The sequence below is a fragment of the Terrapene carolina genome, unplaced genomic scaffold (genome assembly GCF_002925995.2).
Source record: "Terrapene carolina triunguis isolate 2854851 unplaced genomic scaffold, T_m_triunguis-2.0 Scaffold93, whole genome shotgun sequence".
Lineage (NCBI taxonomy): Eukaryota > Metazoa > Chordata > Testudines > Emydidae > Terrapene > Terrapene triunguis.
Window position 1 is genome coordinate 10,621,977 of NW_020664444.1, and position 19,268 is coordinate 10,641,244.

Sequence of the window (19,268 nt, forward strand, 5' to 3'; positions counted from 1 at the left end):
ACATTCTATGTGGTGGCATAGAATGTGTCTCTAAGGTATGTTTTGGACTTTCAGGAAATAGGGAAGGTGCAGCCCCAATGACCCCAAACATGGGTTTGGGTCACGTCTGTTCTAATGCATGCAGAACACACCTGCGCTCTTCCTCCTGGAGTCGGTAATCCCAGGGGCTTTAACCCTGGTGCTGTTGTTGCTGTTTGTTATGGCTGGTCTGCTCCTTTGGGACTGGAGGACAGGGGTTTTATTTTGGGGGACACCTTCCCTCTTCCCAGGAACTCTTCCACTAGATGTCTCTGTTCTTAAGGTTGTGGGTGATGGTTATGAAAAGGAGGGCTATTCAGTTATTAATCAAACAAGGACCATACTTCTGCCTTCCTGACTGTGGAGCCTTGGAAAGCCATACAGTAGTGTCAACTGAGGGAAGTTTGGTTGTAGGAATGTTTTGGGTTTCGTTTCAAAAACAGGATCTTTTAAAAATACCTCCCCCTCTCCCCCAATCCCAAACGAAGAACCCAACAAAACCCATCACAACTTGAGTTAAATGAACAGTGCAAGAGAGAAGCTTTTGAGCTCCATAGAGCTCTTCTTGGCTTCTTCCATAAAAGTTGGCCCAATAAAAGATAATACTTTATGCACCTTGTTTCTAACTAATGGAATTATCTACAAGAGAATGCAGCCTCCCTCTTTTCCTCTGCAGACCCTTGTTTGCAAGTTGTTGCAGCCATGGTTGAGTGCAACTATTCTTCTAATGCCTCTGTCTTGCTCCCCTGCCCTCGTAGGGTGCAGTAACTTCCTAGTATTGGTGATGGGAGTGCAACCCATAGAGTGTCAATGGTTTAGCAGTGGAAGGCTGATCTACCTGTTAGATCTTGTCCTTCCTAATGGAGGCTTCTGCTTTCCTGAGCTTGTAAGGCCATGTAACCACTAAGCCCATTGGTGCTGTATGGAGAATTACAGGTTTAAGAGATGGCAAGAATGGCTTCAAAATAGTCTGTCTGCTTTTAGTGTCTATCAGTATCAACATAATGGATACTGGCACCACCACTGAGGTTTTGGGTAATAGTCTAGAAAGTATATTGAATTCAGACACTTAATGTGGCACCAGCTAACGTTAGCTGATCCACCTCTAAAGCACTGTTGACATCCCTGCTCTTGGGTTGTCACTTGAAAGATTTCTGAAGTTGCCACTGCAAGCAGGTGGAACTGAGGCCCCTTGTGAATGATGATACAGCTCGGCGGATGACTGCATAAATCCAGAACAAATGGCAGTCATCTTCTCCCCTTCCAGTGTGTACATGCACACCACCCCTCACTATTTTACATCCTTTTGTGTCTTTGCCTCTGCAGTTGATGGGCTTCCTGGAGCTGCTGCCGCAAAGAAAGTGGCTAGGTAGTAGCCAAGGCTGTTCTAGACCCGGTTCAGGACAGCAAGATATTCTCTCGGTGGTACTACAGCAGAGAAGACTTCTAGGGAGGCTGCCAGATTGGGTTCGTAAGCAGTTCAGGAATGGAGCTCTGTTGTTGCAGGGGTAGGGAGTTATATACTGTAGCTAGCCTGCCCTACGCTGCTACTTAAGCTGCAGAAGAGCCCTGAACAGCTTAGGAGCTGGGCAGCAATGAAAGGGAGTTGCTTAACCTCACAGAAGCAAAGTTCTGCTCTTGGGTGGTTTAAGCGTCTCTGATAACAGCCAGTGCTTCTCCTGTATGCCAGTCTCCCTCTCCTTGCTCTGTTCATTAGCCCCCACCCCATTGTAAATGGTCTCCCTGGAATCCTGAGGCGGTCCGTAGACCCATAGAGTGCTCTGCCGTAGTTATAATGCAAATCAACCTAGTGTAGTGGTGGTGTGCTTTCACTTACAATATCCTAATACAATGGAGGATGTTCCCAAAATAATCAATGAATGCTGCATCTGTCATGAAGCTTTGTGCCCCTCATGCTGCTTCCCCATGCAAAGGCTCCCCAGTTGAGGTCTGAAGTGCTGTCTACTCCAAAAGGCCCAGGCTCTCCTACCCATTATGTACAGTACAATGGAGCTCTGTATGTGCCTGACCCATTTGTAACACTCTGTGACCCCACTAGTGGGTTGCAACTAATTTTCTTGGCTTAGTATGTGTAAAGTGCTCATCTACCTCTTGCTGATTATGAGTCCTTCAAATTAACTTCCTAAAACCAAACTCCAAATCCCCTCTTCTTGTGCCCTTTCCCATCTACAGCTAACAGCTGTAACCTATGTCTTTCCCACCTCCTTAATCAAGATGTCTAGGAGGGAAGTAATTTAAAACCCAGTGTGCTCAATAGCACTACTTAAAGGGGAGGATAACTCCTTTTAACAGAGCAGCCTTCATCTAATTTAATAAGTTTGTGTCACTTAACAAACTTGTGTTTGGAATAGTCTGGCTGTTTGCTCCTCCCCTTTTCCATCCATCCACAGCTGTGACACACAGAAAGGGCAAGAATGGCGTCTTTGTGCCCTACCTCTGAAATTGACTTTCTGCAGGACCTTTGGACAGTCACTTTGCCATGCTGTGCCTCAGTTTCTCCATCTCTACTAAGGGGATAATGATATTGCTCACCTTGGTAATCAAACCTGCTATGTGAGTGCTAAGCATTACCAATCTGCACCTTCAGTGTCAATGCCCCATTTTGTCAGTTGATGTCCCCATGTGCATAAGCTGCCCGTGAGTCTGACCAGTAACAATTCCTGGGCTACACAGCGCTCTCTGCTTAGCAGCATTACAATAAAAGGAGTCTCTGTTAACTGGGAATTCTCTCAATGGGGAGGAAAGACTGTCCACCACTGTGTCCCGATGAAGAGGACTTCACTAGACATCTATCTGCTGGTGCTGAGTGTAATCTGCTGCAAAGGAATGTGATACTTCTGCATGAACAAAAGTCTATTGATCTGTATGTACAGACTCTCTCTACTGTACAGCTGCTTGAAGGCTCAGCAGTGCTGGCTTTACATCTATCTCCCTGAAGTTACATTATGGCCCTCGATCCTCTTCAGCTGTCTATGTGGATGTGTGAAGCTCTGAGTTCCAGAGCTCCTTTAGTCCTTACTTAGAGTTGATCCTAGATTCTCTGAACTGATAAGTGGTTGCTAGATCAGTGATAATACTATTGCAAACATTTCCATAGCTGTGGAGCATGAAGCGGGAGAATCTAAACCAGGGGTAGGCAACCTATGGCACGCGTGCCAAAGGCAGCACACGAGCTGATTTTCAGTGACACTCACGCTGCCCAGGTCCTGGCCACTGGTCCAAGGGGCTCTGCATTTTAATTTAATTTTAAATGGAACTTCTTAAACATTTTAAAAACCTTATTTACTTTACATACAATAGTTTAGTTATATATTTTAGACTTATAGAAAGAGACCTTCTAAAAACGTTAAAATGTATTACCGGCACGCGAAACCTTAAATTACAGTGAATAAATGAAGACTTGGCACACCACTTCTGAAAGGTTGCCGACCTCTGGTCTAAACTCTTCCATGAAAGCAGGGATACTGTTGACAGGTTACTAATAGCTATAAGCAAAAGTGTCTATAGCCAACCAGACTCTTCCCCCCCCCCCCCCCCGGTGTCTTGCCCCTCCCTGTTTTTGGCGTCTCCTAAATAGTGAGTGGGAATAGTCACGCATTCCCTTTGTTTTTGTCATTGTCCGCAAGGGAGACTTCCATATCTCTGCACTTTAGCTAAGCCACTCCTCTTCTGTATTCCCTTTGCAACTGTGCCAGAGCTGAGAGCTGCCTCTGCCACACTCCCCACTTGATTATTTAGCAATATCACCATCTTGCATTAGTAATATCTCTCTGGAAACTGTCTTAAATTCAGCCTTATAACTTGGCTCTTGCTTGATCCTGCAGTAAAGACGCAAAAAAAGAATAAGCTCTTGTTAAAAATAGTCAATGTAGTAGTCAAGATTTGGGATAGTGGATGGATTTATAGTTCAAGTATGATTTTGTTTTAAAGTTTCTGCTTGTCTGAAAAATCTTAAATGGAGTGATTTTTTTTTTTTAACGTCCTTAGTATTTAGACAGCCAGCAGGTGGCGGCAGCAGGAGCATCATTTACATAACATGGATTCCAGATGTGCACACTGGAAAAAATGCCTTTCCAGTAATTGACATCATTAGTCTTTTAGAAGTCAGAACCCCCATTGTTCTTTGTATGAATCATGCTGGTTTTAATTTTTTTATACATTTTTCTTTGTGAGCTTAACTTAGGTCACTATAGATTTTTCTCCTGCAATCACCTGCATTAGCAGGCCCCAAGTTTTCCTCGGGTGTCTTCCCCTGAACTCTCTATCTCCCTTCCCTCCTCTCCCACCCTCCCCCATGGAATTCAAAGTTTATTGTGGCCTTCTCAATCTCAGATTGTAGGGGGGCGGGCACGAGACATGCTTAGTATTCTCATTAAAGCCCAAAGCTCCAGCCTGGTAGGAAACGCCCCCCCACACTGAATGTAATGGACTCAGTTTTACTTCCCTTTCTGCTTTGGACAGTTGGGAATTAAAGGTATTTTTAGATCAGAACAATCTGAACTCTGACCACTAAGCTGCAAGTTGATGAGTGTATTATCAGTGTTGGAATTCTGAGTGAGACTAGAACGGGGAGAGTCCGCCTCTGCCAGCACACACGTGTCTCTCTATTACAGGGCTTGAAAAACTGTCAGCCTCTGGAGCGCCGAGCTATAAATAACTGAAAAGTTATTGCATGTAGTAGCAACTGCAGGGTGGGCTCTGCTGCAGCTTTCTCTCAGTAGAGGCACCCATGCTTGTGCAGCAGAGACATGGATCTCAGGGAAAGGAAGGGATGCAGCTTTTCAGCTGCTGGAGCTAAAAAGGGAGGGGAGCCACTAGTTCCCTTTAAGCTAACACCACTGATTATGTTGGATAAGCAGAAAGGGTTCTTACTGCTTGCTTGTTTGCTGTACCCCTGGTGCCTGTTACATAAGAATGGCCATACTGGGTCAGACCAAAGTATCCAGCCCAGTATCCTGTCTATCGACAGTGACCAATGCCAGGTGTCCCAGAGGGAGTGAACCTAAAGGTAATGATCAAGTGATCTCTCTCCTGCCATCCATCTCCACCCTCTGACAAACAGAGGCTAGGGACACCATTCCTTACCCATCCATGACTTAACCTCCATGAATTTATCCAGTTCTCTTTTAAACCCTGTTCCTCTGCCTCCCCCAGACCATGTGTCTGCACTTCACCCGGACTCCACAGAGCTATGGTTAGAAAGCCTCAGCTCTGCGCCTGTGCTTGGAGCAATCTGCAACGTGTGGGCCAGGGCCATGGCTAGAAATAGACATTTGGTATAAAACACAACGAAGAAACAGTTTCCATGCTTAGAGCTCAAATGCTCAGTAGCCTGAGGCCATGACTACATTGGAAAGTTTGCATGGGTTTGACTTACATCTGTTTTTAAACCAGTTTTAGTTAAGCTGATACATACTCCTATGTGGACACTCTCTTGTTTTGATTTAACGTAAACCAGTTCCCAGCCAACTTAAGCCCAACTGAAATGTGCCACTTTTATACCAAAACATGAGCATCCACACAGGGCTTTGTGCATGGTTGGATTCACATCTTGGGTTAATCCGGTGCGACTTTCTCATGTATATAAGCTCTTAAAACACCTGAATGATTGAAACAAATTCCACGTTCGGAACCTCAGAAAAAGAAACCTCTTTCATTTCAGTAGGGAGTTCCTGTTTCCTTCTCAGCCTGACAGTAACTTCTGGTGAGAACGATCAAATGCATGGCAATCGTAACAAAACTTAAATCAAAATGATGAACTGAGCTTGCTTTTCCCAGCCCAGAAAGGCGCAAGGACTGCGGAAGGACAAGTCAGACCAAGCGCTAGTTTTCCTCCCAACTCCAGCGATGAGGGGAAGATTCAGCTTTGGACAGTTTTCTATAATTTAGTTTCCTCCGCAAGGAGGAGAATTTGTCTCCAAGGACTTTCCTTAGCCCTGCGTTGTCTCTGGGGAAGGGCAGATCCTTCCTCATGGTGGGGAGCTGGCCTGTAAACATTTCCCACTTAGCCAGGGCATCCACAGTTTTGTCCACTTGAGCCAGCTCCTCCTCAGAGACGTTCTTCTCCAGGGCAGCGATGCATGTTTCCAGCCATAGTTCATAATCTTTAATGATATCTGTGGACTTGGTGGTCCTGCCCAGCTGCTGCTGGCTGTGCGTGTCAGCCGGAGAAACAAACTGCTGGTCGTGCTCCAGCTCCTGCCCAATGGAAAAGGCTTGGCTGCAAGTGTCTGGTGTCAATGGCTCAGACAGGGAAGTTAAAGGCTCAGAGTCATTCTCACAGCACATCCCAGAGTCCGAGCTGAATGGCAGGATGTCCTCCGATGTTGATAGGTCTGACTCTTGACTAGGCCGGGTAGACAATACAGTTTGTATCCAAGCATAGAGTTTCTGTGGTGGGAGGAAAAGGTTTTCATGTTAGAGCGACTTAGCACAACAATGTAAATTGGCCAAGATGTTCAAAAGTGCCAAGTAATCTCAGGTCCCTCAATTTTGGGGTGTTTGTAAGACACTTTAAAGGCGTGTGATTTCCAGGAGGTGCTGAGCACTCACTCTGAAAACTGGGTCCGTTTTAGGCATTTCAAGTTGGGCATCCCAAAACTCGGACATCCCAAATCAGTAGGCACGCTTTTAAAATCTTGACCGTACAGTAACAAGAGTAGAATAACACTGCTAGCATTCCAAATATCATTCAGGGATGACTCCTGTTTGGGTGAGACTGGGCCTGGAATACTTAAAAACGCTTTCACAGCCTGTGGTTCTGCACCATTCCTTGCAGTGATTGCTGCTAGAAAAGACTGGGACTAAACTACGCATGAGTACCTTACAGATGACGGTAGAGAAGTAGCTGTGTACTCCCCTGGTGTTACCCCCCGCCAGAATCTCTGTGTGCCATATAATCTGTGTAAAAGCAACACAAAAACAAGTGCCATCTCTCTAGAGGAAGTTGGGTTACATGACTATAAATGCTGCTGAGGCAAAGCTGAGGCGTCTTGTTTCACGAACATATTCATTCCTATTTAGCATGCACTTTCAGTCTCGAGAGCAGCTCTTCACTTGAAATACATATAAGGAAAGGCTGGGCTCTAGGAAAGAATTAATAGAAAATAAGATTTTAAAAGGAAATCTCAGAAATTTTTCATGCTATAATATGTCAAACAGCTGCTCGCTTCTGGCACACTTTTTCCTTAGGCTTTTGGGAATTAATCAAAGCACTTGACAGTTGCCAACTGATCAAATTTGGTCTCCTTGTCTATTTAGCTGGCATACATGTTGATTCTTTTTGTTCCTTAGTGTTCACACCCCCCACTCCTATCTTCTCACGTACTGGTGTATCTTATCTTTGTTTTCTGTTACTCCCCAGCTGGTATTTCTGCAAAGCTATACACTTCCTCAAGCAAATACAGTGGTAGCAGTTAGAAAATACTAGCATGGGGCTGGTAGTTAATGTATTAATTATGTGAGTGTACTGTGCTTTCTGCTCCTAGTGAGGATGGTGCTGTGTGTGGTCCAGCAGAGGGCATCAGTGTTGCACTCTGGCTAAGTCTCCAGGCCTTATCGGCATATGCTGAGGTCCCTTTTCCCAGAACTTTCCAGTCCCCCTTCTATAATTGCCTTCTTTCCCCAGGCCAGTGACAGAAGCAGTACAGAGATCAAGTTGAGTGGGTGGGGGCAAGGCAGCCATGGTCCCTATTTCAGTCTCTGCGTAAAGCCCTGGCAAAGAGTTTTGTAGGGGCAGGGGAGCTGGAACAATTTGTATAGTGGGGTGCCATTGACCCAAACTGTAAACCCTGTGTATATAATGGAAACCACTTCAAGCCAGGGGTATGTACAGGGATGCATCTGAACAGTTGATATTCCCTATAGCCAAGAAAAAATGCAAAGGGAAGACTTTCTTTCTGCCTTGCTGTGATCGCTTTTATACAGTTAAAGCCAGTTATGCGCACACCTCTGACCACCCATGCACATGTTCAACAGAACATGCATCAGAGCCTGCCGAGGGGCCAGAGTGGAGGGAGGGGCAAGGATGCTGTCTGAAAGCTGCAGCTACACCCTGGATTTTATCCTGGCTCTTTAAGACATCAATGACACTCCAGAATAATCAGAACCGCCACTCAGTCTAAAACCACCTGAGGGGGGAAAACGTGTATCCAAACAAAAAGATAGCTGAAGCCAGGACATCTACACCGAGATGTTGGGTAGAGATGTGTGAATAAGGGATTTTTCTGTTCGCAGGTAATTCCGGGGGGTAAACGTTTTGGGTCTACCTGAAAACTAAATTTTTTTTTTTTTTAATTTTTGGCAAACCAAAAAGTAGGGGAAACCGTTAACTTCAGATTAACAGAGACATTTTGTTTTGACAAAAATCAAACCTGTACTTTTGATTTTGATCATTTTTAAACCTTTTTGATTTTTATATCAAATTGAAGGAAATTCAAAACTCGGTCATTTAGAACCAAAAATAACTTAGAATTTCAAAAATGTCAGTGAAAACATTTTGATTAGGTGAAACTGACATGAAGTTACAAAATGCTTTGGTGTTGCCAAATCTGCATTATCTTTTTTTACAGAAAAATTCAACCAGCTCTAAGGTCTTGCTCATTTCAAGTCAAGAAGAGGGAAGAGCTGTCCCTGAAATCCCTGTCATGGGGGGGGGGGGGGGGAGGGGGGGGGGGAATCTTTTTCTCTCTTTCAGACTCTGTGGTGCATTTTAAACAAGCCATTTAAGGGTTTGTGTGGTTTTAGCTTCATTTTTCTGTTCTGCTGCTTTACCAGTTGGGGGCATGCTGCACACGCTTCTCTTATCTGCTGGAGCCTGTGAAATCCATGGCCATGGGAAGGCAGCTGGGACAGAGCCCGCTCAGCATGCACTTGAGCACTGCTTGACGTCCACTTTTTGACATTACAAGGGAACAGTGCTACTCAGATTTTCGTACAGGGTCACCCTGTCCTCGGCCACAGCAGTGGCATCTCCATCAGTGCGCAGTAGGCTAGGCAGGAGCAGTTTGACCTGCTGATGATGTTTATAGGTGAGAAACAGGAACTGAGCAATTTGCAGGGGGCAGACAGAATGAAGTCTCTGCCTAAGGGACTGCTGGGGTGTCGTCATCTGCAATTAGCTGCCATTTGCTGCATTCTGAAGGGGAAAAGGAAAAATATCTTCCATGGTGAGCCGGCGAGAAGTCATCCGTAGCAGGACTGATTTACATCAGCCAGTGAGGGAATGAACTCCAGAGACACATCCCCTGCTTCAAGCCAAACCCTGCTACACCCCAATCTGAGCATCATTACTCCATTAATGGGCCTTATTAACCAATTCTCTTCCCAACAGCTGGGGCTGTGGCCGAGCAGTAAGTTAGGGCTCGTCTTCGCTGCAGTGTTTGCTCGAACTGTACCTCGAGCACTGCCCGCCCCAGCTCCTGTTTGCACACCCATCTCTAGCTTGAGTTGGTGCTTTAAACTAGAGCTAGCTGGCCCAGCAGGGTGCTAATGCCGTGGGGCTGCAGAGACTCTGAGCTGCTTGGGTGTTTTGTGGTGTGACTGCTCTCACTCCAGCTAGCCTGAGCTCGAGCTTACGCTGCAGTGAAGGAAAGCCCTTAGGGTCTGGCTACACTGAAACGCCTGCAGCAGTGCGTCTCTGAGGCCAGGGCTACAGGCACAGGCTTGTGCTACGGCACTAAAAATAGCAGCATAGACATTCCTGCTCAGTTCTCTGAAACCTACCCCCACCCTGCGTTTCAGAGCTCAGGCTCCAGCATGGGTGGGAACATTTACATGGCTATTTTTAATGTCATTGCGCAAGCCTGAATCTGTAGTCTCCAGCTTTGAGACTCAGTGCCCCAGAGTGTGTTTGTAGTGTAGACATACCCTGAGTCGCTATCCAGCTGCTCTTCTATACTACAGCCTTGAAGGGAAATGTTGCAGCGGGAAGAGCTCGCCGCACAGAACAGCCTGTGACACTCTATGGGAAACAGGGAAACTCTGTGTAACGTAAGTGCAGCCTGGATTTTTTTGCTCTAAATTGGTCAAGATAAAACAAACCCTGGCTGATGTCAAAATAGAGCATATTTGAGTGCAAACTCAAATCAATTAATTGCCAAGAGTTCATCCTCTTACAGAAAGATTGCCTACCTCCACCCGCTGCCCCTTCTGCCCGTGACCCGTGCTGCCATTTCTGGCCTTGGCAGCATTATCTGATATGGGGAAGGCACAGCTTTGTGCCAGGCATTAGCCATATTTGTTGCTTCTGATCTGGGCTGTTGTGCAATTTAGGGAGATTGGTTCCTCAACCGGAAGAAGCAATAATGAAAGGTAAAGCTGATTCCAAACGCAGGGCATTGGCTAGCCGTGGCCGCTCCAAATATGCTTTGCAAGCAACTTTGCTTTCTGGCATGATTTTGCCTCCATATGCTCAGTGCCCTCTGCTGTCATGTTAGCTATGTAACCTGTCTTTCTAGGCACTTAGATACTGCATTGATGCAGGCCCTATAAGTCCCTTATGGAGATGATCACAACGCCACTATATAGCCCTGCATATAGTCAACTCAAGCTGCTTCTTTATTGTCCTGGAGGCAGTTGTGACATTTGTGGGGGAGGAGTGAGTTGGCTCCTCTTTTTCAGGGTTTCGTTCACTGTGGCTGAGGGGAAACTGAGCTAATTACAGTATTTACTGCAATGAAACAGGTGCGGAGGGAAACCAGTTATGGAAACATTGAATTCAGATAGTGTTTCTCTGTTGGAAAGAGAGAGAGCTGCCTTGCAGAGGGCAATTTGCTGCTATTGTTGCTCTGGCTTGTGCTAACAGCAGCCCAGAGAGGCTGGGTCTGAGGACCGCTCCGTTTTGGATGTAGAGCAGATGGCCCAAGATCTAGATGAAGAGCACTAGTTCTAGGCTCACCATCTCAGTGACTGGCAGCACAACCAGGTAGTGTGTTCTCCCCAAAGCATGTTGAAGTCCTTCTGCATGAATGTGTCTGACTTCCAAGCTGAATGAGTAAGAACTTGGGGTTGGGAGGGGGGGAAGAACCTAGAAAACTTCCTGGAACTGCACAGCTAACCTTATACAAGGTGACAATACAATGCACCGAAGTTTTAAAATAGGCAAGCCTGGAAAAATCCAGTCTCTGAAGATGATGCATGTGCTAGAGAACTAATAAAATCATGTAGAAGATAGGGCATTTAGCATGACTTGTAGGCTTGCTTCTTTTGATGCTTTATGTAATACACCTGTCCTAAGACTAGAGTCCAGCACTTTAGATACTCAAGGGAGATGCTTCTTCCAGCCTAAGGGGCAGTGATGGCGTCTAAAGCTAGTTGTGCTATTAGCATTTCCTTGATGGGCCAGGAAATCCTGCTGTCACATAGCACTGTCTGAGCAGAGGACTGGGACCCAGGAACTTCCACACGCTAACCACAGTTCTGACATTGCTTGTGTCCCTTTCCCTTTGCCTCCATTACCTCATTAGTAAAATGGGGGGAATAGTTTTGTGCTCGGGTGTTTGTAATATTATTGTTTGCAAAGAGCTTTGGAGATTGCGTTTAAAGTGCTAAGAATTAGTCACAGTGAATGTGTATGGGATACCCACCCTCTCTATTGGATCTTGTGTTAAGTATCTTTGTAATTCATGCCAAATGCCAGGACAGAGCTCTGTGCATTTCTAAGCCCGGCCCTTACTTGAACATGGTGGCCAGAGGCTGTGATTCGCAGCTGGGCTACCTGGCTGTAGAACTTTTTGCTTTACCCCTTTGCCCCAAGAGGACTCAGCGGTCCGTATCTCACCCTGTAGCGCTCGATGAGTTTGAAACCCACAACGTATTGCAGCTTCCTGAGGCAAACTGGGCAGGGCTCCAGGGGCCGCAACAATGCTTCGTCCAAACTCAGCGCGCCCTGCATGATGCACTGTAGCCATCTGCAGTTCCCCAAGCCAATCAGGTGGCAGATCTCATGACACGAAACCTTTCAGGAAAACAAAGTCGCTTTGTTGTTAAAAACCAACCAACCAAACTTGCACCACAACCTCCTCTTGCTCAATCCTGCCTCATTCAGGGAGGTGAAAGAGGAATCCAAGCTCCTTGTTTGTTCAATCGTGGGCATGCGCCAGACTTTTCCACTAATGCACTCCAACCCTGACACAGAGGATGATCCTTTCTGGTGCGAGAGGGGAACTCAGTACCCTGAATCCCAGACTATCCCTAGAGACAATGCCCATGCATGGGCTGAGAAGGGAGAGTTTGGATGATGTTTTAGTAAGGAACTGAGAGAAGATTCTTTAGGTGGCACATAGGCATAGGTAGGGCACTACGAAATCCACAGCCATGAAAAACACGTCCGGGACTGAAACCTGGTCTTGTGTGCTTTTACCCTGTACTATACAGATTTCACAAGGGAGATCAGCGTTTCTCAAAGTGGGGATCCTGACCCAAAATGGAGTTGCAGGGGGGTCACAAGGTTATTTTAGGGGGGGGTCGTGGTATTGCCACCCTTACTTCTGTGCTGCCTTCAGAGCTGGGCAGCTGGAGAGCGGCAGCTGCTGGCCGGGAGTCCAGCTCTGAAGGCAGCACCTCGGCCAGCAGCAGCACAGAAGTAAGGGTAGCAGTACCCCAACACCCCCCCCCCCACACACACACACACACACTAACCTTGCGACCCCCCCCCTCCTTTTTGAGTCAGGTCCCCTACAATTAAAACATTGAAATTTAGGTTCTTTAACACCCTATGATTGTGAAATTGACAAAAATGGATTGTGAATTTGGTAGGGCCCTAGTCATAGTCCTAGGAACACTAGGCAGCCACTTGCACCACCTTCTCCTTCAAGGGGAGGTATGACTTCTGCCATTGGTCTCTGAAGGACACGTACTGTTCCACTGGGGGCAGGAAGGGAACAGTTAAGAGACCCGCATCTGTTACAATGCCCACCCCAAGTTACCCCCAGAGACAGAACCTGGGTCCTTCAGTACCACAACACAGGCTAATATAATTTGAGTTACTTGCCCTGAGCTGGTACCAGACCCACTTAATTCCCAGCCTTCCAGCTTCTGGACAGCCTCTGCTGCTTTCAACTTCCTGGGCAATTGTCCAGCATGAAAGATGTTGATGACGGAGAGTCCCTCTCCTTCCCCTGCCATCCAGTCAGGCTGCCTCCCTCTCCCAATCCGATCCAGAGGGAGCTAGGGAAGGAGCCCAGGGCAGGGAATGCCAGCTGGGGAAGCAGAGAGGGAGGGAGATACAGGGCCAGCCCTGCAGCAGCAGGAGCTGCTACTGTTGCTCATAGGCCAGCCCTGTGACGAAATACCACAAGCCAGAAGCACAGCTGGGGAGAGAGCATAGGAGATGTCTCAGACGGAACACTGGAGTGGAGATGTCTATGGGGATTATGAACATATTTGCATATAGATGTGTGTAAACTTTTCTCGGGCTCTTTTTGATGAGCTCGCCCTGGCAGGGATTAGCGCCAGGTTTTCCTCCGCTATGGACACCAGCCACTGGAGGGAGATGCAATTGCCTACACCTTGCCTCCTGCATCCATCACAACGTTCGACACGCAACTCTGCTACGCTGCCTGTGACGAGACTACCAGACTACGGACGACGACTCGGGGATAGAGAAGGTATTATCCATTCATCCACCTAGTGCTGGCCAGGCAGTACCGTCTAGTGTCTTGAGCATGAGACTGGGAGCCAAAAATGACTTGGTTCCTAATCCCAGCTCTGCCACACACTCGCAGTGTGGTGCAAGGCAAATCGCGTGACTTCTCCCGATCTGTAAAATGGGGATGATCAATCCCAATTCCCTCCCAGAGCCAAGGCTACAACCCAGGAGTCCCAGCTCCTGCTCTAACTACTAGACGCCCCTCGCAGGGGTGTTGTGGGGAATGGTCAAGCAGTGCTTTGAAGATGTAAAGCGTTATGTGAGCCTAGGCACACTGCTAGAACTTTCAATGGCTTTTGCTAGGTCGGTGTCACTCCTCTTTCAGGGAACTGTCACAAGCTGCTGGCACATAACCCCCACATTGCAGGACATTGGCTTCGGTGTAGGTTGCTAACCGCACCTTGCAACACTGAACCATCTCCAGGACACTGAACAGCAACGGCCGGTCTCGGGCCTTCTCGGTGACCTCGCGCAGCTCCTCTCGCCCGGTAGCTGGATTTAAGGTGGTGCAGCCTGGCTGGGGGAAATTGCCAGAAAACCTGGCAAAGCTGCAGACACCCACTTCTACAGAAAGAGGCAAATAAAAGTGAGACAGGTCCTCTTAGCCTAACGTCAGCCTCCAGCATCTGCCTCTAGCCTTAGGCCCCATGATGGGAAACTGCCTTAGCTTCATCCAATATAACCCTTCACCCTCCACTGCACTGAGTGTGGGGGCATGTGCTCCCCTAAAGGCTTAAGAACATAAGAACGGCCATACTGGGTTAGACCAAAGGTCCATCTAGCCCAGTATCCTGTCTTCCGACAGTGGCCAATGCCAGATGCCCCAGAGGGAATAAACAGAACAGGTAATCATCAAGTGATCCATCCCCTGTCGCCCATTCCCCGCTTCTGGCAAACAGAGGCTAGGGACGCCATCCCTGCCCATCCTGGCTAATAGCCATTGATGGATCTATCCTCCATGAATGTATCTAGTTCTTTTTTGAACCCTGTTAGTCTTGGCCTTCACAACATCCTCTGGCAAGGAGTTCCACAGGTTGACTGTGCATTGTGGAAAAAATACTTCCTTTGTTTGTTTTAAACCTGCTGCCTATTAATTTCATTTGGTGGGCCCTAGTTCTTGTGTTATGAGAAGGAGTAAACAACACTTCCTTATTTACTTTCTCCACACCAGTCATGATTTTATAGACCTCTATCATATTCCCCCTTAGTCGTCTTATTAATCTCTTATGGCAGCTGTTCCATACCCCTAATCATTTGTGTTGCCCTTTTCTGAACCTTTTCCAATTCCAATATATCTTTTTTGAGATGAGGCGACCACATCTGCACGCAGTATTCAAGATGTGGGTGTACCATGGATTTATATAGAGACAATATATTTTCTGTCCTATCTATTTCTTTCTTAATGATTCCCAACAATCTGTTTGCTTTTTTGACTGCCGCTGCACACTGAGTGGATGTTTTCAGAGAACTATCCACAATGACTCCAAGTTCTCTTTCTTGAGTGGTCACAGCTAATTTAGACCCCATCATATTATATGTATAGCTGGGATTATGTTTTTTCCAATGTACACTACTTTGAATTTATCAACATTGAATTTCATCTGCCATTTTGTTGCCCAGTCACCCAGTTTTGAGATCCTTTTGTAGCTCTTTGCAGTCTGCCTGGGACTTAACTATCTTGAGTAGTTTTGTATCATCTATGCCACCTCACTGTCTACCCCTTTTTCCAGATCATTTTTTAATAGGACTGGGCCCAGTACAGACCCCTGGAAGACACCACTATTTACCTCTCTCCATTGTGAAAACTGACCATTTATTCCTATCCTTTGTTTCCTATCTTTTAACCAGTTAGCAATCCATGAAAGAACCTTCCCTCTTATCCCATGACTGCTTACTTTGCTTAAGAGCCTTTGGTGAGGGACCTTGTCAAAGGCTTTCTGAAAATCTAAACACACTACATCCACTGGATTCCCCCTTGTCCACATGCTTGTTGACCCCCTCAAAGAATTCTAGTAGATTGGTGAGGCATGATTTCCCTTTACAAAAATCATGTTGACTCTTCCCCAACAAATTATGTTCATCTATGTGTCTGATGATTTTGTTCTTTACTATCGTTTCAACCAGTTTGCCCGGTACTGAATTCAGGCTTACCGGCCTGTTATTGCTGGGGTCACTTCTGGAGCCCTTTTTTAAAAATTGGCAACACATTAGCTATCCTCCAGTCATTTGGTACAGAAGCTAATTTAAATGATAGGGTACAGATGACAGTTCGTAGTCCTGCAATTTCACATTTGAGTTCCTTCAGAACTCTTGGGTGAATACCAGCTGGTCCTGGTGACTTATTACTGTTTAGTCACCAGCTTGTAGCTAGTCAGCCTTCCCTGCCTGGACCAACAGCCTCTTGGTGGCTTTGAGCCCTGAGCTCCCATGCTTTACGTTGGGAAATCCTGTTTCCTACCACTGGGGTGTTGATTAAAGTTGTGGGGGAGGACCTGGCTACTCTGCCTCCCAAGCAGTGGTTTAAGGTAAAGCTCTTTCTTGTTCATTCCCCACATGGGAAGAAGACAGGATGTCACTTGCACCTTGTCCCGGCAGGAATTTGCCAAAGGTGAAGCTCCAGGTCTCACAAGGGTACAGGTCCAAGAGAGTGAGTCCAAGGACGCACAGGGCATCTGGAGGCTTGTTGTTCTTCAGGAAGGTCAGGATCCCATCTGGATAAATGGAAGAGAGAAGGTAAAAATCCAGTCCCCCATTTCTACTGTCTCTGGGATGGAACTTGGAGTCCAAGCCACAAGCTGGTGGAGGTGCTGCACTCAATATCCAGGGTGAAGGGGATGGTCCTCTTCCTTGCTCTTTATCACCCATTCCCTCTACTCTGGGCACCAGTAGACCTGGCTTCCCTGGAGATGCTGCTGCACGGAATAAAGCTAAAAGAGAATTCTAAGGACAAAGACACAATGAGTGAATCCTGTGCCAAGCCACAGGAAAGAAAGAAAGGCTGGGTCAGAGCACAGAATTTCCCTATGGGCACCTCAGCCCTGACCTGCAACAGCCCTACTGCTCCAGCACTGGGCCTTTCCGGAGCACGCGCTGCCAGCTGTGCCAAGCAGCGTGGCGGTCTTGCATTGTGGACGAATGGTCACGCAACACTAGCCTGGCAACCAACAAACCCATTTCACCTGAGACCTAACTGATATTTGAACTCCAATTTCCTCATGTGAAAGGCTAGTGCATTAACCCACCCAGGCATTCATTTAATTTGGCTTTAGGCAACAAATGAGGGAATGACATAAAACAGTCAAACAGAATGAAATCTAAAAGCACGTTGTGCTCTCTGAGGGAAGGTGAGCAGCAGCTTTTACCTTGCAAAACTGACTTTAAAGATTAAAAACTCTGAAAAATAAAAACCTAGAGGAAAAAGTATGATGAGCCCTGCCCTCCTGGTTAGTTATTGTTGTGGTTTCCAGCCCCAAAATCTGGGTTTTCCATGGAAACAGGATTTCTCCCTCTTCCCTCCCTTCCTCCGCTGTGTAGGCAGAGAAGTGATATCACAGGCATTTCCTAAGGGAGCGGATGTGGGCCGAGAGACTGTCATGAGCCAGTGTGCCAGACGGACTTCTCTGCTGGCTCTGCTCCTCTCCCTCCTTACCTGCATGGAGCTGCGCTCTGTCTGAATCTTGGCTCTGTCGATAGCAGCAGCGGATGGAGGAGACGGGAACAGAGGGAAGGCACTTGACGCGAAGGCCCAAGAAGAAAGACTCTAGGCAGCTTCTGAGGGAATCCAGCAGTGAGATCCCGGCAGGCTCTTCAATTAGATCTAAGAGCAGAAGCACCAATATCAGTTACATGTATGACAGGGGCAGGTCAAAACGTATTAAGGGGTTTCTCTGGGGCTAGTCAAAGGTATGGTAAGGGGTTAGCTCTGCAAGGGTCTTTCAGGGTGGTTGCTAGGTCTCTCTGGAGCCAGTCATTCAGACTGGGGGGTGTTTCTCAGAGACAGGCTGCTTAGGGGATTAAGTGCTGTGGGGAGTAGCTCTGTCTAGTCATTTACAGGGCAGGCCAGTGAAAGAAGTTAACACTATGTGGGGTGTCCAGGAAGTCATTTGGGGGCAGGCAGGCCATGCAGAGAGCTTAGCCATGGGGGGGGGCGTGTCTCTGGGACCACTTTCTTAGTTCACCATTCTGTATGTATTTCTTTCCAGTTATACATAGAGAAACCACTCCCAAGGGCACATAATGCCCTTGGGGTGGGACCCGACCTCCAGTTGTCAGCAATGGCTCTTTACTGTGGATCGAAGGCAGCCCTTCGCACCACTATGCATGATCAATCACAGGTTACCCAAATGTAAAGGTTGTCCAAAAAGGCCTTGCTGTGGCATTGGCCATTCGCAGGCTCAGCCCTTGGACAGACGAGGCGGAGGTAACGATGGAGGGTTGACGATGTTTAAAAAACAACAAACTCCCGTTTCTTTAAAAATGTCCCACATCAAAGATGCGCATTACCTATAGGCTGTAGGTATATGTGCTTCTGGCAGAAACTCTGCTTCTTCGTTAACATGGAGTGATAGAAGGTCTCGAAGTCCTCAGGGGCATCAGGGTGGCTGAGAAGCCAGTCGAAGGCAGTCCTGATCAATAGAGTACAGAAGAGTGTCCTCTGGGGATTGTATGCTTCAGAGAGGAAAAGTTTCTCTGTGCTGGAGAAGGCTTTGGCATAGAGCTCCTGGAGGGCAGGGTTGGTAGAGATGAGTGCGTCCTTCAGAGCTCGGGGCCCAAAGCTGAATTCCTGAGCATGTCTGCACTGCAACATTGCTGACAGGCCCTGGGACTGTGGCACTGCCTGTAGAAAGTGAATCAAATTATCAGCATTTAGCCTCACAGGGGACCTGGGGATTTGCACTTGGGTAAATCTGCCTAACGATTTCACGAAGAAGTGGGTTGTAGCCCACGAAAGCTTATGCTCTAATAAATTTGTTAGTCTCTAAGGTGCCACAAGTACTCCTGTTCTTTTTGAGATATCACTGGGTGCTCAGAGTTCTGTGGTGCTGCTGGCTTGGAGTCATATACTTTTGTGGTGATATTTGTTACAGGAGTACTCTGTGTCTATGTATATGTAAATAGTTAATGAACCAGTGGATGGCACACAAGAACGTATAGCATAGTTCCTGGGTTCTGAGAGACCACTGCCAATAGCTTCCTCTAGCAGCTTTTTACACTAACAGTAAACCATTCATTTGCTTTATCCATAGCCATCTAGCTAGATACTTATAGGGCCCCATCTCTGTAATGTCTAAGCACCTTTGTGCAATGCAGGAAACATTACAAGGAGGTAAACACCCTGAAAATCAAAGCCTGCAGCTGAAAGGCATGATATTCCCAGGATACTACATGTTATTTCCAGATTCCTCGCACTGGAGTTCCTCGCACTCTAGTGAAGACGCAATAAATTGACCACCGAGCGCTCTCCCATTGACTCCAGTACTCCACCGGAGTTAGAAGCGTTGGCGGAGTCGACGGGGGCGCGTCAGCAGTCGACCTACCACAGTGAAGATACCGCGGTAAGTCGATCCAAGTACGTCGACTT

The 19,268-nt window shown here is 47.0% G+C and overlaps 1 protein-coding gene across 1 annotated transcript; it reads right to left on the reverse strand.

Annotated features, from left to right (window-relative positions):
- Window positions 1–5,304: 5,304 nt before the first annotated feature.
- On the reverse strand, window positions 5,305–18,509 carry AMZ1 (archaelysin family metallopeptidase 1). The gene is made up of 6 exons (XM_029911303.1): window positions 18,191–18,509; window positions 17,337–17,504; window positions 16,270–16,398; window positions 14,088–14,251; window positions 11,819–11,995; window positions 5,305–6,429 (listed from the first exon to the last, which is right to left on the reverse strand). The coding sequence occupies exons 1-6, from the start codon at window positions 18,492–18,494 to the stop codon at window positions 5,863–5,865; spliced, it is 1,509 nt and encodes a 502-aa protein (XP_029767163.1). The 5' UTR covers window positions 18,495–18,509; the 3' UTR covers window positions 5,305–5,862.
- Window positions 18,510–19,268: the final 759 nt, after the last annotated feature.

Excerpts from the sequence above, each read along its gene's own strand:
- AMZ1 (XM_029911303.1), bottom strand. The coding sequence starts at position 18,494 with ATGTTGCAGTGCAGACATGCTCAGGAATTCAGCTTTGGGCCCCGAGCT. Across the intron at positions 17,505-18,190 it reads CATATACCTACAGCCTATAG|ATCTAATTGAAGAGCCTGCC; the intron begins GTAATGCGCATC and ends TTCTGCTCTTAG. Across the intron at positions 14,252-16,269 it reads CAAATTCCTGCCGGGACAAG|AAGTGGGTGTCTGCAGCTTT; the intron begins GTGCAAGTGACA and ends CTCTTTCTGTAG.